A 25,999-nucleotide genomic window follows, 5' to 3' on the forward strand; every position below is an offset into this window, starting at 1 on the left:
TTCCAAAAAGATCATAAAAAGAGGGGGCAAGGGCGTATGTGTACAAAAATATTTATAGCAGCCCTATTCATGGTGGCAAAATATTAGAAATTGAGGGGATGCCCATTAGTTGGGGAGTGGCCAAACAAGCTATGGTATATGACTGTAATAGATTACTGTTTTTCAATAAGAAATGATGAACAGGCACATTTCAGAAAAACCTGGAGAGACTTGTACAAACTGATGCAAAGTGAAATGAGCAGAACCAGGAAAACATTGTATACAGTATCAGCCACATCATGTGATGGTCAACTGTGAATGACTCAGCTTTTCTCATCAGTACAATGATCTGAGACAAAGGACTCATGAGGAAAAATGGTATACATATGCAGATAATGAATGTAGATTGAAGCATATTTTTTCACCTACTTTACTCTTTCTTGTGTTTTTTTCCCTTTTGATTCTTCTTCCACAGCTATGATGAATATGGAAATATGTTTTACATGATAGCATATGTATAAACTATATTAAATTACCTGCCGTTTTCAGAAGAGGTGAGGGCAGGAAGGGAAAAAATTTGGAACCCAAATCTTGTAAAAAAAAAAAAAATGAATGCTAAAAATTTTTTTGCTATGTAATTTTAGGGAAAAATAAAATACTATTTAAAGCAAAAAAAGTCTGCTTTTGAACATCTGAAATACATATAAGACTTTTCCTTCTGTCTTGACCGCTTTAGGATATACCCTAGCAATATGATTTTTGTGTTAAAAGGTATTGGACATTTTATTCACTTTCTTAGCACAATTCCAGATTGCTTTCTAGGAGGGGTGGACCAGTGGGATGCTGTTAGCATAATGACAGTATACTAGTGTGTCTTAGTTTCACTGACTTCTCCAACGCTGGGTTTTTTTTTAGTGTGATCTGTCCTTCATACAATTGTTAATAGTTAGAAATTCTTGAGAACTGTTTGTTGATGTCCTTTCACCTGATACCCATTGGAGAATGTCCCTATATACTTGTATGAATTCCTTACATATCTTATTTATCAGAAAAATTTGACTTAAATTATTTTCCCCCCAAATTGACATCTTTACTTCTTGTCCTAGGCACGTTGATTTTGTTTCTTCAGAAGCTCTTCAGATTTATATAACAGAAATTATCTATTTTCTTTTGTGATTATAGCTTTCTTTTGGTTAAGCATTCTTTTCTTAACTCTGGTTGTGAAAGGTTCCCAATTTCATGCTCTCATTCTCACTTAAATAATGTAACCCTTATTCTTTTAGGTCATATACCCATTTCATGTTTTGGGGGTGAAGGGGGCTATGTATACTGCAAGATGTTAGCTTAAACCTCATTTCTCCTAAATTCCTTTTTGGTTTCTCCTCAGCTCCTGTCAAATAGGTGACTTTTCCGCATGTAATATCTTGGGTTTATTGAACACTGAATTAATTATTGAATTTCATGATTTCTTGTTCTTCTGTATTTAGTTTGCTCACTGATCTGTTTTCCTGTTTCTTAATCCTTTGACTTCTGGAATATCCTATTCCATGCCCTTCGATTCCTTAATGTAGAAGCTGCTAGATCTTGTGTTATCCTGATTGTATTTCCACAATACTTGAATTGTTTCTTTCTAGCTGCTTGCAATATTTTCTCTTTCACCTGGGAGTTCTGGAATTTGGCCACAATGTTCCTAGGAGTTTCTCTTTTTGGATCTCTTTCATGCGGTGTTCTGTGGATTCCTTGAATATTTATTTTGCCCTCTGGTTCTAGAATCTCAGGGCAGTTTTCATTGATAATTTCATGAAAGATGATGTCTAGGCTCTTCTTTTGATCATGGCTTTCAGGTAGTCCCATAATTTTTAAATTGTCTCTCCTGGATCTATTTTCCAGGTCAGTTGTTTTTCTAGTGAGATATTTCACATTATCTTCCATTTTTCCATTCCTCTGGCTTTGTTCTGTGATTTCTTGCTTTCTCATAAAGTCCTTAGCCTCCATCTGTGCCATTCTAATTTTGAAAGAACTATTTTCTTCAGTAAGCTTTTGAATCTCCTTTTCCATTTGGCTAATTCTGCTTTTGAAAGCATTCTTCTCCTCATTGGCTTTTTGAACCTCTTTTGCCAATTGAGTTAGGCTAGTTTTCAAGGTGTTATTTTCTTCAACATTTTTTTGGGTCTCCTTTAGCAGGGAGCTGATTTGCTGTTCATCCTTTGACTTCATGTCTCTCATTTCTCTTCCCAGCTTTTCCTCCACCTCTCTAACTTGATTTTCAAAATTCTTTTTAAGCTCTTCCATGGCCTGAGCCCATTGAGTGGGCTGGGACACAGAAGCCTTGATTTCTGTGTCTTTGCCTGATGGTAAGCATTGTTCTTCCTCATCAGAAAGGAAGGGAGGAAATGCCTGTTCACCAAGAAAGTAACCTTCTATAGTCTTATTTCTTTTCCCTTTTCTGGGCATTTTCCCAGCCAGTGACTTGACCTCTGAATATTTTCCTCACACCCACCTCACCTCCTGATCCTCCCAGCCAGTGTTTGGGGTCTGAGATTCAAATGCTGCTTCCAGCCTCAGGGCTTTGGGCGGGGGCAGGACTGCTATTCAGTGTGAGATTAAATTCAGATGCTCAGGTGAGGGCAGGGCTGCCTCTCAGGCTCAGTTCCCTCAGGGAGTTTATGCACAGACCTTCAACAATGGATCCAGGCTCCTGCCTGCTTGGAGAGCCCTGGTCTGCCGCTGTCCCTCAGCTTCTGTCTCCCAAGGGGGCCCGAGCCATGGGGGCACCCCACTCCCCCCTCGACCCGCCAAAGGGACTCTCTCACCGACCCCCGTCACCTGTGGGTGGAGGTACTTGTGCGGCCGCTGGAGATCCCGTCCCTGAAGCCCGCTCGGATCTGTTCCTCTCGGTGCCGCGGCCACGGCAGGGCTGTACTCAGCTCCCAGTCCCGGCGCCCAGTCCGCAGCACGAAGGACCTTTTACGAGAGGTTTGCAGGTCTCTCCGGAACAGAAATCTCCCTCGCTCCAATGTTCTGTGGCCTCTGGGTGCAGAATTCGCCGTGAGTTACTTCTTTGTAGTTGTTCTATGGGTTGTGGGTTCGGAGCTATGTGTATGTGCGTCTTTCTACTACGCCATCTTGGCTCCGCCCCTCCTGTTTCTTAATCAATGCCTACTTCTTTAACATGTAATTTTCAGTCTTGGAAGTATTATTTGCCCTTAATTTTTCTTTAAAAAATGCTTTTAAAAACCTATAAGTTATAGAATAAACTGAATCTTGTCACCTTTTTAGTACTAGTGTGTCTTTAGGAAAGAGTAATATTTAGATTAATTTTTTTGGCATTGATATGTATTAATGAATTTGAACAGTTTTTATATTTGTGAAGAAATGTCAGATTCAAGTACATTTGAACAAAAAGATTAAATTGTGGCAGCAGTGTTTCCAAAACAACTTTTTAAAGTAGCAGTTTCAGTTTGTTGTAAAAAAGGTGTCCTTTTTTAAGAAGTAGTCATGATTTGAATACAGTTGGGGTTCAAGGTGAGCCATGGCCAATGCTAGGACAGCTGTTACTCTAACAACTGTGAAATTTGTTTCCAAGTTACTTAATTTAAGTGTTGTATAGTTTGGTCAGTATGTAGACACCAACTCTGTGTAAGGAATAATCCTGATCATTGAATTAATGATTTCTTATGCAGGTATTATTTGATGATACTGGTTTAAAAAGTTACCTCCTGGAATTTAAAGTGCTATGTGAATATTTGTTGTTCAAAAGAGTAATGTTGTACTTTGTTTCTAGAATTGAAGTTGGGAGAGCTGCTTCATGATAAGCTGTAAGTATGTTATTGATCTAATGTTTGCTTTAGATAACGTGTAGGTGACATGAACTCTTGGAGAGTCGTATTCTCATGGAAAATCAATGATCTAATCATGCACTTTAGAACATTTATACAACCTGGTGAACTGTTTTGTACTCCCAAGCACATTCATAGACATTGTGCCACTTGTTTGAATTTGATGAGGCCATTTTTGGCTACTTCTTTGTCTAACTTGTCTTCACTATAGGATTCCATGTGACTCTGTAGTTTTCACTTACTGCTCACTTGGAACAGAATCTGTAGAAATAAGTGGGTTAAGAATGTAAGTGCTTCAAAAGCACCTTGTTCTGTGTCCTTACCTTTCTTTGCCAGTATCAGCTTATTATGTATTTAACTTTGTTCACCTTATATTTATAGCAGTATGCCATACTTGTTTATTCATCCTCTATTAAATTGGTTGTTCCTGTCTTTAATCTTCAGTAAATATCTTTAAAAATAAAAAAAAGCCATAAGTAATTTACTTTCTTTTGCCCAAGGAACAGGTGGTATTGCAGAAATAAGGGTATATAAGCAGTAGAAAGGATCTGGTTTTATGATGTCTCTAGTGTATTACTGAACAACAGCAAACTGTCTATGCCCAGTTATTCTGCCCCCCCCCCTTGAAGTTTTGGGGGTTACAATGGTAAATTCCAAATTAACTAATACTTTTTAAGAAGTGGTAACGTATTTAATATGCATGTCTTCCTTTGGCTAAGGACTGAGACATATGCAAAAAACATTTTGTATTTTTTCAGCAAACAATGAAGTTTCTGTATAGAACCTTTAGTCATGCACTGGAAGAGGTACAAAGTTTAATAAAGAGCTTATTATTTAGGAAAGGAGAGATTAGTTATAGTAATATAGGCTAAGTTCACAAAATGTTAGTGGTAGGCTTTCTAGAGGAAGTAGCATTTGAGTTTGACCTTAGCTAATGGTTAAGTATTTAATAGAAAAATAGGAGGAGGAGAGAGAACATTTAAGATATGGGGAATAGCATAAGCAAAGACCTGAGGTAGGAAAATTCAGCTGTGCTTGGGGAACAATGAGTGGTCCTCTTGGGATGTTGTAATGTGAGATGAGTCTGGAAGGGTAGTGTGAGGTTAGATTGTGTGCTATCAAGGGGAAGAGTGAAAAGGACAGCAGACAGAATCTTGGCGAACAACAATGTTCTATGGTTGGGATCTGGACAAGGAGTTGAAAAGGAACAGTTGAGTGAACTGTGTCTTGGGAGGGAATGGAGGAAATTATACAGAAGGAAAGGGGGTCACCAGCATCTGAACCAGATCCCACTTGAGTGATTCAGTAAATCCTACCGTAACATGATTTGACTTGCAAGTTGGACAGTTGGTAGTTGATACAAGTTAGGGCTTGAATCCCATTGTGCTATTGTTAACTGAATGTGTAAAGCTTATAGGCAGACTGATGGATTGGTTGAAGGACTAAAATTTGTTGGGGGTTTTTTCCTGCAGGTTTGGTCTTTTTGAAGCTATGTCTGCCATTGAAATGATGGATCCCAAGATGGATGCTGGCATGATTGGAAACCAGGTTAATCGGAAAGTTCTCAATTTTGAGCAGGCTATTAAGGTGTGTGATTATCTTTGTACTCCTATTTTTATAATTTCAAAATGATAAACAGAACCCTTTGTATTACTCTGATATTTACTCTAAAGGGCAGGTTTTCTTCTAGGTGTCTTTACACATTTAGGTAAGTACTGCTTAACATAATTTCAGATATCACTGCACATTTGAAACACACATGCGCATACATACACACACACACACACACACAGTATTTTTAATGTCCATTGAAAGAATAAGGTGAATTTGCAAGAGTAGTTTTTTTTTAAAGAAATGCATTTAAAGTATCGTAATGACAGTTCATTTGCAATTTTCTTAAAATATATATTACTGTGAAGACCTAAAGTATATGAAAGAAAACTTTGAATTCAACAATAAACTACTCTGAAGCTTACCTTTGTAATATTAATGGAAAATAGCTATACTAAAGTAATTGATGTTGTTAGCAAAATTAATGGCCTACTCAGCTTGCTTAAGGGAAGCTGGGTGGCACAGTGGATAGAGAGCTGGACCTGGTGTCAGGAAGACTCTTCCTGAATTCAGATGTGGCCTCAGATACCTATTAGTTGGGTGACCCTGGACAAGTCACTTAATCCTTTTTGCCTCATTTTTTGTATATGTATAATAATGAGCTGGAGAAGGAAGTGGCAAAGCTCTCCTTTATCTTTACCAAGACACAAAGTCACAAAGAGTTGGACATGACTGAACAGCAACAAATTGGCTTGCTTATGGGATCCAACTTTTAAAAAATACTAGTAGTTGACATATATAAAGCACTTCTAAGATTTATAAAGCATTTTTTTCACAGTAACTCTGGGGTATTGGAAGTATCATTATACTCATTTAACAGGTGAAGGAATCAGATAAGAGAAGTTGTGACTTGCCCCTAGTCACTCAGTTAAGTCAGTATGGGAGAGGATTTAGTCCACTGCACTTAGAACCTAGGTTTATTGTCTTGAGTGGAAACAGTAAGTAAAATCTTATTGTTTCCATTCAAATAACTGAGACTAAAGAATTACTCATTGTTCACAAAAGTAACGTTGATGCATTTCTTTCTTTTTTTTAAATTTGTTGTATGTTTTACTGATTTGCTGTTTTTCTTCCCAGCACAGATTTGTAAAGATAAGAATTTTTCTGTCAGTTCATTCATTCATATTCTGGAGAGTCCAAAACATGAATTAACTTATTCTTTCTAGTCTCCAGATCATGGAAGATATATGAGTTGGCAATTTTCCTAGAATTGCTGTTTTAACAAACTTAAATTGGTTTTCAAATAAAATGATGTATCTGTGGTTGCTATAGATGTGAAAATATGTCAAGATAAGTGTTGTGCTTCAGGACTGTGATCTTATGGGCTAATTTACTTAGAGATTTCTTGAAAATTGCTTATGTGGGCAGTGGGTTTTTTTTTGTGATTTATAAATTTTTACTTATTTATACATCTGATTTTTTTTTTCCTTTTTAGGATGGCACCATAAAAATAAAAGACCTAACTTTACCTGAGTTGATAGGGATTATGGATACATGTTTTTGTTGCTTGGTAAGAATTGGATACAATTTATTAGTTGTTATATCTTTCAGAACTAGGACTTAATTTTTTTTAAAGTTGTTTCCAAAAATATCTATATATTTTGGTAATAAAGTGTCGAGTACTGGACCTTCAGTAAGAAGTGGGTAACGCTAGAGAGTATGTGATAGCATAGGGGTATTGTTACATCCTTTATCTTTCACTACATGATCAGAGGTTCCTTCTTTGTTTCCGTGATCCCTCTGGTTAAAAGTGGGGGAGGGGCAAAAGGAAGGGAAATGGCTTTTTTTTTTTTCAAATGATGACCAAGACCCTGGGTTTCAACCTTTCCTCCCACATTCTCAGGTTTCTCCAGTATTCTTCCTCTCCATTTTTTTCTAATGTAATCTGGCACCTCAGACAATTTAAATATACTAATGCTGAACCTTTTTACCATGAAAGGTATCTTTGGCTACAAACTATATGCAGTTATCTCACAAGTCAAGTTCATGCTTGTTATTTAATTATCTTCATTCAGGTTTAAAGCATGGATTCTTATTGTTGTTACTAACAGTGGCCATAAGTGCATTGCAGGTTCATAATTATCTTTTAGTCAGTTCTAGACCTTTAAAATATAATTGTAATGATCAGAGTATTCCCCAGTCCTTGGGCAGACTATTGTCCTTTAGCCTCCATCTAGTCCTCGTAAGAGTAAAATCCTTTATTTTCTCACCTCTTTCTGTTTTGTGGCTTAGACCTTATTTTCTCCCATGAAACATTCTGTATATTCAGTCTTGTTCCTCCTTGAGGATATTCTAGCGGGGCTCTAACTGCTGTCAATGCACTTGGAATCCACCACTGGATCCTTTCTTTGTCTTTTTCTTTCTCAGCTTTTTTTAAAAATCAAGTTCTGCACAACTGTCTGCTAGGCACCATCCACTTAACTGGCCTAGCTAGAGGTTTCCTTTTACCTCCCCATCCATGGGACATTAAATTACTCCTGGCAATATCCCATTGTGGTTTCATGTTACATATTTTAAAGGTAGTGTGTTTTGAATTTTATACTTCTAAAATACTATAGGCACCTTTGTTCCCCTTCTATCTCACAAGATGATTGTGAGGAACACTGTCAGTAAACCTTAAAATGCTATATAAATGTGAATAGTTATTAATCCTGTCTCTAGTCCCTTGTAAAATCTGGATCATCCCCTTTCATTTCCTTCCTTGTTTGTATTATGGGGCTCTATCAGTCCAGGCTTTAAGCTAGTATTATGCTATGATGGATCACAGCTCTGCATAGTTCTCTTCTCTGTTTTGCAGGTTCAGAAACTCAGTTTTAACAATACACTATATCAGACCCTAGAGCAGGGATTTATTCCATCCAAAATCACAGAGGACTGATTTATAAAATAAAGGCCAATTTGCAATGACTATAACAAAAAGTTTGTGTCCACTATTCATAGTACCTTCTTCCTGATACCTTAGGCTATAAACTAGAAATGGGAAGGTTTCTTGTTGAGTGTGAAATCAGAGCAGAGGGAATGAACTAGTCTTAGGAAAATCCATAAGCTACTACCCAGATCAGATTTCTGTCTGCCCACTGCACTGACTCTTTGGTTTGTGTCTGCTCTGTAGTGTTTCTGTCTCTTACAGAATGTTGTATATTCTCCAACTCGCCTTTTTCTACTCTTTTTGTTCACTCTTCTGTTTGAAAACTCATTGATTATTCTGGATTTCAACATATTTTTATTACAATACTGTAAAACAAGAGAGTTTAAATGGATGACATTTAAAATCATTCTATGATAATACGTAAGTTACCAAGTTTACAGATTGCTTTAAATTAATTACATCATGGACTGGTTGCTTCCTGGTGGTATATAAGAAGACACCATTACATCCATAACAGTTTCACCAAATAGCATTAAAAGTAGCTTACTACGTTCAAGCTAGTGTGCTAGATACTTTGAAGGATACAAAAAAGGAAGAGGCATTGTCTCAGCCCTTCGGAGCTTGTAATCCAGTAAGAGAGATAATATGTATACACAAAACTAACTACAAGATAAAATATGAAAATACTTGATATGGATATGAGAAAGGGCTGTGGCAGTTCAAAAGAGTGAGATAATACTTCTGGTGAAGGGAATCACAGGAAAATTCGTGGAGAAAAATTGAGCCTTGAGAATGATGGTTAGGGAAAGCACACAGAGGAAACAGCATGAATAAAGGCATGGAGGTGAAAAGTAAGGGACTATGTCAAGAAATAGTCAATTGTTTGGTGTGATTGGAGTATATGGTAAAAGAAAGAGCAGTAGGAAGTAACACTTGAAAAGTAGACTGAGACTCATTTGTGGAAACTCTTGGAGTTCAGACTAATGATTTTAGAACTTATTTGAAAAATTCAGCTCTAGTGTATTGAATAGAGAATTTCTCAATGCCAGAAAGATCTGAGTTCAAGTTATTCCTTTGGTGTGATCCTGAGTATAATATTATATATATAATATAATTGCTTATAATCAGTCCTCTTGGCAGCTCTTTAAGACTATAAGTTGTAGAGAAAGTGCTGATCTACATTGGTAGAAGCTGTTCCCCACCAGGGAGCTCCTATACCTGCAAAGTCAGAGATACTCCTCTAGATATTCCTAGAGAATATCTCCTAACCCCTGTCCCTGGTAGACAGTGCTAATAGGTCAGAGAAGTGCCATTGGAGGTGTAGGGGCAAGGGGAGAACCTGGTCAAAACTATGTTCTAGGATTCACGTGGCAACAGATTACGGGGGAAAGACTAGAGGCAGGAAGACCACAGTAAAGATCAAAACTAGTTAGTTGTAATAAAAATGGAGAGAAGAGTTTGTATGTAGGATCAGACTGGATGTAGAACGTGGAGAGTGGGAATCGGAGATGACATTGAAATTTTAAGCCTGGGTAAAAGAAAGGAGACAGTTGCTATGAATAGTAAAGAAGTAAGAAAAAGCCCCCAAAAAGATTATTTTTGGATTTAAACATGTTGAATTTGAGGTGGTGTTAGAAATTCAGGTAAAACGTCAGACCATGGAAAATGAGGCTAACACATGCTTAAGTACATAAGTGAGGTTAGAGATCTAGATTTGGGAGTCATTTATATAGAGATAAATGTTTATTGATTGATTAACTCTATGGCCTCTTAGTTTTGTAATCCTGAGCGATTCTGACTTTAATTCTAAAGGTGAAGATAACCTGAATTTGTAGTCAAGGATGTACTGTGTTTGAAAGTGTTTTCTAAAGACAGCTAATTTCACCACAGTATGTGGATTTCTGTACATCTGAATCACAGAGGGCAATCAACACTGAATATATTGAGCTTTTTTTCACAACCCTTTAGTCATTGCTTATCTTAATTTTTGGAGGAATCGTCATTATATTGGAGGAATGGTCTGTTATTAACTACAGAAAGTTTAGATTTTATAGACTGCTCATATTTAAATCAACAAAAAATGTAAACATTTTTGTTCCTTTGTAGATAACATGGTTAGAAGGTCATTCGTTGGCACAGACAGTGTTTACTTGCCTTTATATCCATAATCCAGACTTCATAGAAGATCCTGCTATGAAAGCTTTTGCTCTGGGTATCCTGAAAATCTGTGACATTGCAAGGGAAAAAGTAAATAAAGCTGCTGTTTTTGAAGAGGTAAGTTTTCTGGGTTTTTTCTGTACAGGCGTGTGTGTGTGTGAATGTGTATGTATACATACATACACATTCACACACATACATATACATGTACATATATATGCGCTGCTTATTTTGTAGGTGCTTTTTGCAAATGCTCTGTAACAGAACAGGTTGGCATCTACAAGGCTGAGCTGAGAAACACTTGCAGGTTTTCAGGCTGGCATGCTGCAGGGAAAGAGTCAAAGCAAGGGTTCTTGTTACATTCATGGGAACTTATAGGTGGCAAACAAGTGGCCACAGGCTTTGAAGGATAGCAAATGGGAGATAAGGGACTATCTTACAGAGGGAGATGTCCAAGGAGAAGGCAAGGAATGGGTCCTGGACAAGCAGGTAGCCACATTCACATCCTCTTTCTAGTACATGGAGGCTCAATTGTAAGACCAGATGTGATATTTTACTAAGGCAGCAACTGACCAGTCTCATGAGGGTTACAGCTACTCATCAATAAATGATTGTCAGATGGCACTGAAATGAGTAGATTTTACTTGATTAAAACTGCGTGAGCTGGCATAAACTTAAGAACAAGTGCTAGAGACCCAAGGAAGGATAGAGGCCCTCTATCATCTCCTCCACTGTTCTAGACGAAAACAAGAGAAGCAATGAGGAGTCCATGGCACTAAAGGTAGGAGTGAGAGGGGGAAAGGATAGTGTTTCGCTAGACTTCTCCTTCAAGAAAATCTATAGGAAAGACATGATATAAGTGCTGCAACACCCAGGAACTCTCATTACTTTCTTTGACCAGGACATGGACTTCCACCCTATATATCCGTTTTCTCAAGATATCTTGTATTCTTATTGCTCCTTTAGCCCAGCTCAGATACACACAGTAGGAACGAGAACCTATTTTGATAAATAAATGAAAAAGGAATATATATTTTTAAACATTTTATGATGGCCCTGTCAAATGTGCAAAAATAGATAAAATGCATTTTATGCAATAGATTTTATTACAATTAGTTATGAAGCTAATAAAATATAGTAGTCTAACAGAGGGTTTTTGTTACTCTCATGTGTTTATTCCAGCAGCTAGCAGCATTTCCTGAGTACCTACTATATACTGGCATGTAGTAAGTGCTTAGTAAATGCTTTTTTGACCAACTAATTAAAATGAAAGTGTCTAGGGAATATATTTTAGTTCTTGTTTATTAAAGAGCACTAGCTAACTTGGAATTTTTTATCCTAATAGATAAGGGTAATAATAATTGAGGTAATCACTAGAGGAACATAGTAAAGCTGGACTCTTTCTTTTTTTACTATTATTGGAACTCCCACTGCCCTAATATCCCCATTCTTCTCAAAAGAAAGCAGTTTTTGCCCTCAGAGCTCTTGTAACTTGGCATCCAGAACTGTTCTGTCATCATGTTTATGTAAGGGAGAGCTAATGTGAAAGCAAATGTCTAAAGGGACTACTTGTGTTTTATCAGATATGATGAATTGTTTATTTAGAGTTGATAACTGAATTTGTCTCCTAAGATGGTAATGTAGAGGTCTTGGTTTGTGAAAATGTTATCCCCTAAATAAGGACCTAGACATACAAGAAAATTCTCTTTTATTGTAATATCTTTCTTTGTAAGTAATCATAATTGTTTTCCTGAGTTTGTTATTCTCAAGTTTCCTACTAAAACTATTTTTAGTATAAAATGACAAGTATTTTCTATTCCTACTGGCAACTGCAGGTTAACGATGTTGAAACTTTTGTGACTTTGGACATAATTACACATTAAGAATTCATAAAGATGCAAGTCGTGTGAATATACATGTAAAAATCACTTGGACAAAAAGATCTCACTACTTTGAACTAATTAGAAAGAAGCTTGTTTTAACAACATGACTTTAAGAATATCTTTGAAGAGATCTAGTATGTTGAGTGACTCAAGCTTTTAAAATATTGCTTGGTCAAAGTTCTTAAGGAATTAAGTGTAAGTGATTTGTAATGAATATATATATATGTATATATATATATATATATTATTTAGTAAATGGGTACTTCTGAAATGATTGAGCCACTTTATCAGTTGGTTCTTAAGCATTCCAAACATTCTCCAAAGTCTTGTTTATAATTCATACTGTGAAAAAAGTCTTGTTCATTCATTTGTGCTGTGAAGAGAATTTTCCAAACATTGGTAAACTTCATTTAAGACCCCGTCTTAAGTTATCAGTCATATTGTTTGTAAATCTGACTCAGTTCTCCATGTATTTGAGAAGTGAGACCTTTAAAAGAGAAACTTGCTATAATTTGTTCCCCTAGTTTCCTTTCCTTCTAATTTTGGCTGCATTAGTTTTGTTTGTGGAAAACCTTTTTAATTTCATGTAATCAGAATTGTCCACTTTATATCCTGTAATGCTCTCTATCCTTTGTTTGGCAATAAATTCTTCCCTTTTCCATTGATCTGAGGGGTAAAATTTTGTATGCTTCCCTAATTTGTTTAGGATATTGTTTTTATCCTGTCCATGGTTCTTGAGGAGAACCATGACACCAAGATGATGATATGACTTGCGCTTTACTTTGATTTGAGGGAGAGAGAGCTGGGCGAGGTCACTGGCCTCGCTTTCTCCTCCAGTACCCTCTGGGTCCAGTGGCCTGATATTCATCACGATGAATGGAGATGGCCCAAGATGCAATGTGGGACCCTGGCCCTTGTAGGCTACGGTCTTGAGTGAGATACACCCATTCAATGGAGAGACCTTTTTAAGTAGTTATGCATGGGATGGCCCCTTTTAATAAAGAAAAAAAAAATAATAAATCAGAGTGGTAGGGGAAGACCCTTGAGGTTCCTGGGTAAAAGAGAAACAGTTACTATTTAATATTTACATTCACTCTGTGCTAGATGGTTGGGGACCTGTTTTCCAGTCTATGAGCTCCAGAATGAATTAGGTTTAAAGCTTGATCTTGAGCAAGAAATGTAGCCAGTAAACCCAAAGGAAAAAAGGCAGAGGAGAGGAGAGCAGAGGCTGCTATTCACTCACAGGTTGTGTTTGTCCTTCATTCTTGAAGAGGACCATGACATCAAGGTGATGATAATTCTTGCACTTGACTTTGATTTGAGTGAGGGAGGGCTGTGCAAGGTCACCAATCTCATTTTCTCTTCTAGAGCCATCTGGATATTAGGATATTACCCTTTATGTCTAAATCATGAACCTATTCTGATCTTATCTTGGTATATGATGTGAGGTGTTGGTCTGTGCCAAGTTTCTGCCAAATTGTGTTCCAGTTTCCCAGCAATTTTTGTCAGATAGTGAGTTCTTGTCCCAAAAGTTTGGATCTTTGGGTTTGTCAGCCACTAGATTACTATGGTCATTTATTTCTGTGTATTGTGTACCTAATCTATTCCACTGACCTTCCACTCTTTTTCTTAGACTGTTTTGATGCTTATCACCTTGTAATAGTATATACTCAATACTGCGTATACTATAATGCTATATATAGACTCAAATACTTCAGATTTGGTAGTGTTAGGCCACTTTCCCTCACATTTTTTTCATTGATTCTCTTGATATTCTTGAACATTTGCTCTTCTAGATGAATTTTATAGTTATTTTGTCTAGCTCTATAAAATTACTTTTTGATAGTTTGGTATGGCACTGAATAAGTAAATTAATTTAGGTAGAATTATAATTTTTATTATATTGGCTCAGCCTGGCTATGGGCAATTAAAATTTCTCGAGTTGTTTAAATGTGTCTTTATTTGTGTGAAAAACGTTTTGTGATTGTGTTCATATATTTTCTGGGTTTATCTTGGCTAGTAGACTCCTGCTGGGGATGGAAGCTCAATTCCATGTGGACAGTCTCGGGCGGGTAAAGGTGGGAACTTCTAAATCTTAGAGTTCTCATGAGGCCCCCCATAAACACCAGGGAATCGAGGAGTGAGACCGAGCAATCTCGTGTATTTCCGCCTCTTCCCGTGAGAAACGTGATGGGAGGAGCATCCCCCTCGAGACTGTCCCGGATCTGGGCACACCTATTTTTATCTAACAGGCACGGTATTCAGGTGCAAACTATGCGGCTGGAGAGCTTAAGTAGGATCAGGAAAGCCTGAAAGCTCTCTTGGGCGGAGGGGCCACGTGTGTGGACAGAAGGCTCCGCATTTCCTCTTTCTTCTCTCCCCTCCCCCTCTCTCCCCACTTATACTTCTACTTCCAATCTCTTATTGTAAGATCTTTGCCTCCTTGGGAGATCTTTCTCTCTCCCTCCTAAGGAAGAATTCCCCTGCACTTGTAACTAGACCCTGAAATAAAGCTCAACCCTTGTTCAACTCTAGAACGTCCTTTCTCTCATACGAGCATCCGGTTTGGCCAGCCGAAGACCTCCGATAGAGGTAAGGTAAGACTTGGGTAGCCCTCAGGCCTCTAGGCTTGGCAGACTCCCAAGTATTTTATGTGCCTGCAGTTATTTTAAACGGAATTTCTCTTGCTGCTGGACTTTGTTGGTAATATGTGAAAAATGCTGGTGGTTAATGTAGGTTTTATTTTACATCCTGCAACTTTTCTAAAGTTAATTATTTCCACTTGTTTTTAGTTGATTCTCTAGGATTTGTTAAGTGTAACATCATATCATCTGCAAAGAGTGAGAGTTTTGTTTCCTCGTTGCCTGTTGTAATTCTTTAGTTTCTTTTTCTCCTCGTGTTGCTGTGGCTAGCATTCCTGGTACAGCACTGAGTACAGTGGCGATAGCAGCCGTCCTGGCTTTGTCCCTGATCTTAGAGGGAAGGCTTCGGTCATCGCAGATAGCGCATCCTGGTTGTTTTAGGTAGATGATACTTGTCATTTTAAGGGGTTTTGCTTTTGTCAAGAGCTTTTTCTGTGTCTATTGAGATAATTATTTTTTTTTGTTTTCTTGATATTGTCAGTTATGCATATAGTTTTCCTACTGTTAAATCAGTCCAGCATAACTTATAAATCCCACCTGTTGATAGCATGTGATCTTCGTGATATATTGCTGTAATTTCCTTGCTAGTATTTTATTTAAATTTTTTTTTGCATCAGTATTCATTTGGAAAACTGAGCTATGACTTTATTTCAGTTTTTGTTCTTGGTTTAGATATCAGCATCATATTTATGTTGTAAAAAGAATTTGGGGGGACTCCTTCTTTGCCTATTTTTCCCAAATAGTATATATAGTATTGGAATTAATTGTTTAAATGTTTGGTAGAATTCACTTGTGAATTTATCTGGTCCTGGGGTTTTTTCTTAGCTAACTCATTTATGGTTTAATTTCTTTTTCTAAAATAGGGTTAAGTATTCTGTTTTCTCTTCTGTTAATCTGGGCAGTTGATATTTTGTAAATATTCATCCATTTCACTTAAATTTGTTAGAATTATTGGCACATAATTGGGTAAAATAACTCCTAATAGTTGCTTTAATTTTATCTTCATTGGTGGAGAATTCACCCTTTTCATTTTTGATATTGGCAATTTAGTTTTTCTTTTTTTAATGAAATTAAGTAATAGTTTATTTTTTTATAAAGCCATCTTTTAGTTTTATTGGTTCAGAAGTTTTCTTTGTTTTATTAATCTCTCCTTTGATTTTCATAATTTTTAATTTAGTGTTTAACTGGGGATTTTATTTTAATTTTGTTCTTTTTCTAGTCTTTTGAGTTGCATCCTCACTTCATTGATCTGCTCTTTATTTTATTGATAGAAGAATTAAAGAGAAAGAATTTTTCCCCTGAGTATTGTTTTGCATCTGATATATTTTGGTATGTTTTATCATTGTTGTCATTCTCTTTAATGAAATTACTGTTTCTTTTTTGTTCTTTGACCCATTCATTCTTTAGGATTAGATTATTTCATTTTCAATTAATTTTTAATCTCTATTTCCATGACCTTTTATTGAACATAATTTTTATTGCATTATGGTCTAAAAAGGATGCATTTAATGTTTCTCCTCTTCTGCATTTGTTTGTGAGGTTTATACGCCCCAGCTGAGAAGGAGGTCTGTTCTTTAATACTTCCAATTTTCTCCAGAAGTCTGTCATATCTAACGTTTCAAAAGTTCTGTATTCCTTTACTTGTTTCTCGTTTACTTTATGATTAGATTTATCTGGTTCTGAAAGGGAGAAGTTGAGGTCCCCCACTGTTATTGTTTCACTATCTGTTACCTCCTGTAACTCATTTAACTTTTCCTTTAAGAATTTGGATGCTCTGCCATTTGGTTCACGTATGTTTAGCATTGGTGACTCTTTTGTTGTGCCTTTTAGCAAAATGTAGCTTCCCTACTTATCTCTTTTAATTGGATCTATTTTTACCTTGTCTGAGATCATTATTGCTACCTCTGCTTTTTTTTTTTTACCTCAACTGAAGCGTAATAAATTTTTCTATGGCCCCTTATTTTTCTTTCCGTGTCTCTCTGTTTTAAGTGTGTTTCTTGTAAATAGAATGTTGTTGGTTTCTAGTTTTTAATACATTCTGTCATCTGCTTCTGTTCTACGGGTGATTTTGCCCCATTCACAGTCATAGTTATGATCACTACTTCCCTCCATTCTCTCTTTCCCTTCCCTCCTCTTTCCTTCTCTTTCCTCTTCCCCTCCTCATAAGTTCCTTTTGCTTCTGACCATTGCCTGTCTTCCATCAGTACCCACCCGCCCTGTTCCGTTCACTTCCTGCTTACCTGTAGAGGGATTTTTACACCCAACTGAGTATGTATGTTATTCCTTCTTTGAATCAATTCTGATGAAAAGTAAAGTTCAAGCATTGTCTGGGCTACCCCATATCTTTCCCTGTACTGTAAAAGCTTTTCCTTTCACACCTTTTTATGCGATTTGATTTCCCCCATCCTTCTCTCTTCCCCCCTCTCCCAGTGCATCCCACTTTGTCATAATTTTTTCTTTTTTTAAAATTTATTTATTTAACTTTTAACATTCATTTTCATAAAATTTTGGGTTCCAAATTTTCTCCCCATTTCTCCCCTCTCCCCACCCCCAAACACCAGCATTCTAATTGCCCCTATCACCAATCTGCCCTCTCTTCTATCATCCCTCCCTTCCCTTGTCCCCATCTTCTCTTTTGTCCTGTAGGGCCAGATAACTTTCTATATCCCTTTACCTGTATTTCTTATTTCCTAGTAGCAAGAACAGTACTCGACAGTTGTTCCTAAAACTTTGAGTTCCAACTTCTCTTCATCCCTCCCTCCCACCCATTCCCTTTGGGAAGGCAAGCAATTCAATATAGGCCATATCTGTGTAGTTTTGCAAATGACTTCCATGATAGTCGTGTTGTGTAAGACTAACTATATTTCCCTCCATCCTATCCTGCCCCCCATTGCTTCTATTCTCTCTTTGGATCCTGCCCCTCCCCCAAGAGTGTTGACTTCAAATTGCTCCCTCTTCCCACTGCCCTCCCTTCCATCATCCCCCCCACCCTGCTTATCCCCTTCTCCCCCACTTTCCTGTATTGTAAGATAGGTTTTCATACCAAAATGAGTGTGCATTTTATTCCTTCCTTTAGTCGAATGTGATGAGAGTAAGCTTCATGTTTTTCTCACCTCCCCTCTTTTTCCCTCCATTGAAAAGTCTTTTGCTTGCCTCTTTTATGAGAGATAATTTGCCCCATTCCATTTCTCCCTTTCTCCTCCCAATATATTTCTCTCTCATCCCTTAATTTCCTTTTTTTTAAAGATATGATCCCATCCTATTCAATTCACTCTGTGTGTGTGTGGGGAGGGTGATCCCACCAACTACCCAGATACTGAAAAGTTTCAAGAGTTACAAATATTGTCTTTCCACGTAGGAATGTAAACAGTTCAACTTTAGCGAGTCCCTTATGACTTCTCTTTGCTGTTTACCTTTTCATGCTTCTCTTCATTCTTGTGTTTGAAGGTCAAATTTTCTTTTCAGCTCTGGTCTTTTCATCAAGAATGCTTGAAAGTCCTCTATTTCATTGAAAGACCATTTTTTCCCCTGAAGTATTATACTCAGTTTTGCTAGGTAGGTGATTCTTGGTTTTAGTCCTAGTTCCTTTGACTTCTGGAATATGATATTCCATACCCTTTGATCCCTTAATGTAGAAGCTGCTAGATCTTGTGTTATCCTGATTATATTTCCACAATATTTGAATTGTTTCTTTCTAGCTGCTTACAATATTTTCTCCTTGACCTGGGAACTCTGGAATTTGACCACAATGTTCCTAGGAGTTTCTCCTTTTGGATCTCTTTCAGGAGGTGATCTGTGGATTCTTTCAATATTTATTTTGCTCTCTGGTTCTAGAATATCAGGGCAGTTTTCCTTGATAATTTCATGAAAGATGATGTCTAGGCTCTTTTTTTGATCATGGCTTTCAGGTAGTCCCATAATTTTTAAATTGTCTCTCCTGGATCTATTTTCCAGGTCAGTTGTTTTTCCAATGAGATATTTCATGTTGTCTTCCATTTTGTCATTCTTTTAGTTTTGTTTTGTGATTTCTTGGTTTCTCATAAAGTCATTAGCCTCCATCTGTTCCATTCTAATTTTGAAAGAACTATTTTCTTCAGTGAGCTTTTGAACCTCCTTTTCCATTTGGCTAATTCTGCTTTTTAAAGCCTTCTTCTCCTCATTGGCTTTTTGGACCTCTTTTTCCAACTGAGTTACCCTCTTTTTAAAGCTGCTATTTTCCTCAGCGTTTTTTTGGTTCTCCTTTAGTAAGCTGCTAACTTGTTTTTTAAGGTCTTCTATTTCCTGAGCCAAGTTTAAGTCTCCTTTGGAGGGAGGGCCCTTGACTTCCTCTGACAGTATGTCTTGTTCTTCCTCAACTGAAAGGAAGGGAGGAGATACATGTTCACCAAGAAAGTAACCTTCTGTGGTCTTATTTTTTTTCCCTTTTCTGGGCATTTTCCCAGCCAGTGACTTGATTTCTGAGTATTCTCTCCACACCCACCTCACCTCCAGACCCGCCCAGCCAGGGTTTGGGGTCTGAGATTCAAATGCTGCTTCCCAGCCTCAGGGCTTTGGGCGGGGTGGGGCTGCTATTCAGTGTGAGATTAAGATCCTGTGCTCAGGTGGGGGCAGGGCCACCACACGGGGCTCAGTTCTCTCAGGGGGTTTATGCAGAGACCTTCAGCAATGGATCCAAGCTTCTGCCTGCTTTGGGAGCCCTTGTCTGTTGCTGCCTCCGCTGCTGCCTTCTGAGGGGGCCTGAGTTATGGGGGCATCCCACTCCCCTCTCGCCAGCCAAAGAGATCCTCTCACTGACCTTGGGTGCCTGTGAGTGGAGGGACCCGCACAGCTGCTGGAGATTCTGTCCCTAAAGCCCGCTCAGATCTGCTGCCCTTGGTGCTGTGCAGCCAAGGCAGGGCTGGGCTCTGCTTCAGATCTGGGGCGCGACGGACCTTTCCTGTCGGTTTTTCAGGGCTCTCTGGAGCAGAAATCTCCTCCACTCCCTTGTTCTATGGCTTCTGCTGCTCCAGAATTTGTTGGAAGTTCTTCTTTACAGGTAATTTATGGGCTGTGGGTTTGGAGCTAGTGTATGTGTGTCTTTCTACTCTGCCATCTTGGCTCCTCCTGTCATAATTTTTTTTGAAATTATCCCATCATAGTCAATTCATGCCTCTGCCCTCTGTCTATGTATACTCCTTGTAACTGCCCTATTAGTGTGATAAAGTTCTTAGGAATTATAGTTATCATGTTCCCATATAGGAATGTAAACAGTTTGACCTTACCTCATCCTGTTTGGTTTCTTATTTATGTTTACCTTTTCATACTTGAGTCTTGTATTTGAAAAATAAAATTTTCTATTCAGCTCTAGTCTTTTCATCAGTAATGTTGGAAAGCCCTCTATTTCATTGAATATCCATTTTTTTCTTCTAAAGAATTATATTCAGTTTGCTGAGTAAATTATTCTTGGTTGTGATCCTGGTTCGTTTGCCTTCCTGAAGAATACCATATTCCAAGCACTCTGATCCTTTAACATGGAAGCCGTTAAATGACTGTGGCTCTGTTATTTAAATTGTTGCTTTTTGGTTGATTGCAATGTTTTCCCCTTGACTTGGAGGCTGTGGAATTTGGCTATAGTATTTGTAGGAGTTTTCGTTTTGGGATTTCTTTCAGGAGGTGTTTGGTGTATTCTTTCCATTTCTATTTTACTTTCTGCTTCAAGGACATCAAGGCCGTTTTCCATGATAATTTCTTGAAATATGCTATCCAATCTCTTTTTTTATCATGGCTTTTACATAGGCTAATAATTTTAAAATGATCTCTCTTTATTCTGTTTTCCAGGTCAGCTATTTTTCCAGTAAGATATTTGACATTTTCTGTTTTTTCATTCTTTTTATTTTGCTTTATTGTTTCTTGATGTCTCATGGAGTCATTAATTTCCACTTGCCCAATTCTAATCTTTAAGGAATTATTTTCTTCATTGAAATTTTGTACCTCTCCTTTTCCATTTAGCCAATTCTGCTTTTTAAGGTGTTATTTCCTTCAGTATTTTTTTGTGCCTCTTTTACCAAGCTGCTGACTCTCTTTTCATAATTTTCTTTCAGCTCTCTCATTTCTTTTACCAGGTCTTCCTCTACCTCTTGTATTGATTTTAAAAATCAATTTTGCGCTTTTGGAATTCTTGGTGGGCTGGTGTCCAATTCACATTTTTCTTCAAGGCTTTGCTTATGGCTATTTTGACATGGGTTTCTTTAGAGTTTGTCTTGAGCTCCCTGTCATCATAGTAACTTTATAGTCAAGTCCTTTTTTGTTGTTTGCTTGTTTTTCTAGCGTCTTTCTTGACTTTTAACTTTATATTAAAGTTGGCCTTGCTTCTGGGGTGCGGTGAGCACTTTCCCAAGCTTTAGATTTTTTGTGCTATTTTCAGATCTAGGTCTGACAGTCTATAGGTTTTCAGTGCTTCGAAGGTTGCATGATCCAGGGAGATGTGTGGTCACTGTTCTCCCTCTCTATGCTGTGTTCTTTATATTGAAAGAGATTTTGTTCCCTTGTAGCCACAAATGTTAACACTCCTGTTGGCCCTGGGATTGTAACAAGGTCCTCTGCTGGCCTGAATCTCTCCTGAGATGAGGGCCCCTGCTTCCTTTTAAACGATTACAAGCACTTCTCTGGAACTTCTCTTCCTTGGAACTGTGACCAGGACCCCCATTCTCCTCCAGCCACAGGTGTTAGTATTCCTCTTCAAATTCTCCTCTTCCTGGAACTGCTTATGGCAATGCAGCAAGGTCCTGAACCTGAACCAGCAAAGGCTCCTCTCTATTCTTTTTCTTACTAGCTGTCTGATGCCCTTCCTGTGTATGGAATGAAAGTTCCCAAAGCTGTTGCTGCTGCTGCAGCTGTGTCTGTCTCCAAAGCCTGCTGGTGGTGGTGCCAAGCCAGCCACCACTGTGGCAAAGCAAATCTTTCTTGCTAACCTCCTACGTTGTCTTGAGCCAGAAATTGTTTCAACCAAACTTTTGTTGGTTCTTTTGCTCTAGAATTAAATTTGAGGCATCCTTTTGAAGTTGGAGGGATTTGGGAGAGTTCAAGTGAGTTCCTACTTCTACTGCACTCTCAGTGCTCCACCCTGATTGTATACAGTTATTCTTTCCACATCCTGAGGGTAAGGGGCATTTTGCCCTGTGATTTGGCCCCCCTTTTCTATAAAAGAAGTCTGAGTTTTTTCTTTTTCTTTTATGTGGTGTTTATGTTACCTTATTGTAGAATCTGAGTTAAGTATTTAGTCATAGACTCTGTGTTGTCTGCTGACCTTCGCGTGTCCTCTGTAGCTCCCTCAAAATTCCCCAGAAATTCCTGTTTAGTTTGTATGCTGACCTGTGATACATTAAAACTGTGATGGACAAAGCCACAATGTGGAAGGGATAACTGTAAACTGTTCTAGTTTTCCACATTTCACTCTACATTTGTTCCATCATTCCCCAGTTAATGGATGCCCCTTCAATTTCCATTTTTTTGCTCCCACCAGAAGAACTGCTATAAGTATTTTTGTATTTATGAATGCTTTCCCTCTTTCTCTTTTTAAGACTATTTTAGATAATAACATTGAATGTTTTGCTGTTCTGGTCTACAAAGCCATGTCCCCTTTTAGGAGCTGTTTTGTATATACTATGTTTTTATGGAAGCTAGTAGAATGATACAGATACTTATACTCAAAGTAAGCCTCACCTGTTGCAGCTGCAAGTTGCCTTGTCTCTTTGTAGGATCTAAGGTATACGTTTAGACTTTGTGAAATTTTGTATTCACATGTAATACCATTTTATCTCTGAAATTTGAAGTGATCAAATAATTCTCATTAGGTTTGAGGACAGCTAGAAAATTTTAAGGGCTGCAATTCTGAATAATTCAACATAGAATATTTACAAGAAGGTATCTCTAATATTCTTTATATAAGCACACTTAAGAATTGTATGCATGCCTAAGCTGTCCTCTGTTGATTATGGTGTCTTTTTAATCCAATCAACTGTATAATACTAAGTCAGCAGTTTTCAAATTAATTTTAACAAGTAGAATATCTAGATCCTAGACCGCAGAAATGTATTTTTTTTTTGATTCATTAAAAACTAAACAGGAATTTTGAACAAAGTGAATTTTGCTTAAATGTGATTCATGAAATTTTTCTTGGGTCAGTGGAATGAACTGGGAGGGTAATTTTTCCCTTCCCACCCAAATTCAACATTTGGCTTTTACTTTTCATTAGCCTCATTTGGTAAATCATAATTTATTTGATTAGCAATTGAGGAATTCCTGCTCCATGGTAATATTTGAAACTGCATTCTTACAGTGTAATAGCAATGATTATATATTCACCTTTCATCTTTGATATCTAAGTTCCTCATTAATATAAATTCTCACTTCTTTAAAGTATTGGAATTAGTAACAGTTGTACTGTACAAATGAAGCTGTTAAATGGTAAGCATGTTTAATTGGCCTACGTGACAATTTAGGGACAGACATAGGGTTAATTTTTATTATTTCAAGTATGTTCCTAGGGAGAGTGTTTTAGGTATTTACATATTTAGGCAAACATGTATGAGACTCTTGTGCTGTGTTCCATTTCTTCACAAACAAGGAACAACTTTGTAAAAAGATATGAGTCTTAACCTCATTATTCCTTTTCTCTTTAGGAAGATTTTCAGTCAATGACTTATGGATTTAAAATGGCAAACAGTGTGACAGATCTTCGAGTTACTGGTGAGACTATTTATAAAGAAGCATTACATTTTTATATGTATCCTTCATGAAATTAGTATGTTAGTTTTTAACCGCAATATATCTGTTGTAGGCATGTTAAAAGATGTGGAAGATGACATGCAGAGAAGAGTAAAGGTATGCATTTTCCCTTCATTTTCTTCGCCATCCTGTCTTTATCCTTCTCATTATCAGAGTGTGCTTTTAAAGAAAAACTTGCAAGTGGAGGTTACAGTTGAAGAGATAATACTTGGAGATACCAGGCGCCCCCAGTGTGGACATTTTTGCATTTGTTCTACCTCTTTGCCTTTTTTTCCCCCATCTTGATGTGAATCTGCTACTCTTGGGCTCCTGTCACAAGCCCTGTGCCTCCTGGGTGCTCTCCATTTTTGCGTAGTATAGCCTCCTTTTAGAGTATAAGTTCCTTGAATTCAAGGGTTACCTCACTTTTTGTGTTGTACATCTCTGACACATAGCATAGCGCATGACACTTAGTAGATACTTAATAAATTCAATTTATTTGAGTTCATGGAACATTTGTTAAATGTTTCCTGTTTGAAAGGCATTGTACTACATGCTGAGGGACAACAGGTAAAAGCTACTGATTATCTGAACTACTACTGAGGTCTTCACTTTTATTTTATGTAGTAAAAATCTAATCATCTGATAACTTTAGACTGTTAGCAAAAATTGAATACACAATAAGTGTCATATTTTTTCTATAACCTCAGTAATGATGGTGTCCCAGTTATTGGGAAAGTAAATGTCTAACCTATTACTGAGCTTAAAACTCCACTTATTTTTTAATTAAAACACATTTATCTATTTTTCCCTTTTATGTTTAAAAGGAAGAATTTTTATAGGCATCTTTCACTAAATTGCTAATTATCAGTGACCTTTTTATAATTAATGATGATACTGTCTTGAATTTGAACAGTATTTTTATTCATTTAGCAAGATTTGTTTAGTACCTTAGTGCATAGGAGACTATGCAGATGGTCCTATGCTAGTGGTAGATGAAAAATGACATTGTCCCTTTCTTCAGGAAACTCATTTTAATAATGAGTATGTGGAGGAAGAGGAATAAGACATGTACGCAAATGAATCTGATAGAAAGTAGAATGTAAAAGAGCAAAAGAGAATCCTAAAACAATTTAAAGTGGTAAAGGTCATTTTCATCTGGGGCAGTCAGGGCAGGTTTCATGGAGAAGTGATCGCTGAGCTAGATCTCAGAGGAATAGAAGGATTTCAGAAAGTGGAACTGTGTATCACACGTGATGTCATTGTGAAGTACACAAGGAAGATATTATTCCCATTCCCACAAATGAGAGAACTGGGGCTGAAAGAGCTTAGGATTTGTAGAAGTTCACTCAACTGGTAAATAATAACAGAACTCACATCTGCCCAGTGGTACCAAAGTACTGTATATTAAGAAAGATTCTACTCTGCCCAAATACAGGAGAGCCTGTCATAGGCAGGATCTGTTGTTTTGGCAAGTTCTCTTGCATTTTGAGTAGTTTTAGGAGCATTTAGTTTGATGTTTGTTTCCTACCCATGATATTTATGAAATGATTTTACAACTTTTGCATTCTAGGAATACCAAAGAAATAAAATGACAGTGCCTGTGGCTTTTAACCTAGTTATTGCACATATTTTAATTGTCTGATTTGTATTGGGTAATTTTTGGTAGCTTTCTTCCTGATATATGCTTTTGTACATGGAATTAATATGAAGAACATCTTTTGCTTTTATTTTTAAATGATCAGTGATATTTGGAATTTAACCTTAATCTGATGATAGCCATATCCTATTGACTTATTTCTTCTTTTTTTCCACTTGATGCACACTTTGGGGTTGTAATTCAGACTTTTTAAATTTTAGAGCACTCGAAGCCGACAAGGAGAAGAAAGAGATCCAGAAGTTGAACTTGAAGTAATTGAACTTATTTTCTGGTAGATAATATCAGAGAAGTCTACCTCTTAATGTTATAGTTTTATGAACTGCGTTGTAATATGTGGAAGCTCTTTTTAAGGTATTTCTTCAAAAAATTAGACCTTGCAAGGGGCTTTTATTTCCCTTGTGTTTATATTGATATAATAATAATCTGTTGAGTTTATCTAGTATTTTCTGCCAAAGCACTTTCAAATATGTTATTTCAAATATCCTACTCTGTGAGGTAGGAAAAAGCTTTATGTTTGTTTCCCGAACAGTTACTAAAACTAAGATCTAGAAGGTCCTGGACTCATGTACAGAAGTTGAGGAAAGAACCTAAACTTCTGATTCCCTGCCCAGTGT

At 37.2% G+C, this 25,999-nt stretch overlaps 1 protein-coding gene across 9 annotated transcripts in view; it reads left to right on the plus strand.

Annotated features, from left to right (window-relative positions):
- NAA35 (N-alpha-acetyltransferase 35, NatC auxiliary subunit) overlaps nt 1–25,999 on the plus strand; it is a 73,890-nt gene that overhangs the window by 13,636 nt on the left and 34,255 nt on the right. For 8 of the 9 annotated variants that reach the window (XM_072606110.1, XM_072606074.1, XM_072606062.1 and 5 more), the window contains exons 3-9: nt 3,764–3,797; nt 5,291–5,405; nt 6,865–6,939; nt 10,405–10,572; nt 23,641–23,707; nt 23,799–23,842; nt 25,586–25,636. In XM_072606110.1, coding sequence (XP_072462211.1) covers nt 3,764–3,797; nt 5,291–5,405; nt 6,865–6,939; nt 10,405–10,572; nt 23,641–23,707; nt 23,799–23,842; nt 25,586–25,636 — 554 coding nt within the window. The remainder of the gene's footprint in view (nt 1–3,763; nt 3,798–5,290; nt 5,406–6,864; nt 6,940–10,404; nt 10,573–23,640; nt 23,708–23,798; nt 23,843–25,585; nt 25,637–25,999) is intronic. The other variant, XM_072606131.1, reaches the window with a different exon arrangement.

Source organism: Notamacropus eugenii, chromosome 1 (genome assembly GCF_028372415.1).
Source record: "Notamacropus eugenii isolate mMacEug1 chromosome 1, mMacEug1.pri_v2, whole genome shotgun sequence".
Lineage (NCBI taxonomy): Eukaryota > Metazoa > Chordata > Mammalia > Diprotodontia > Macropodidae > Notamacropus > Notamacropus eugenii.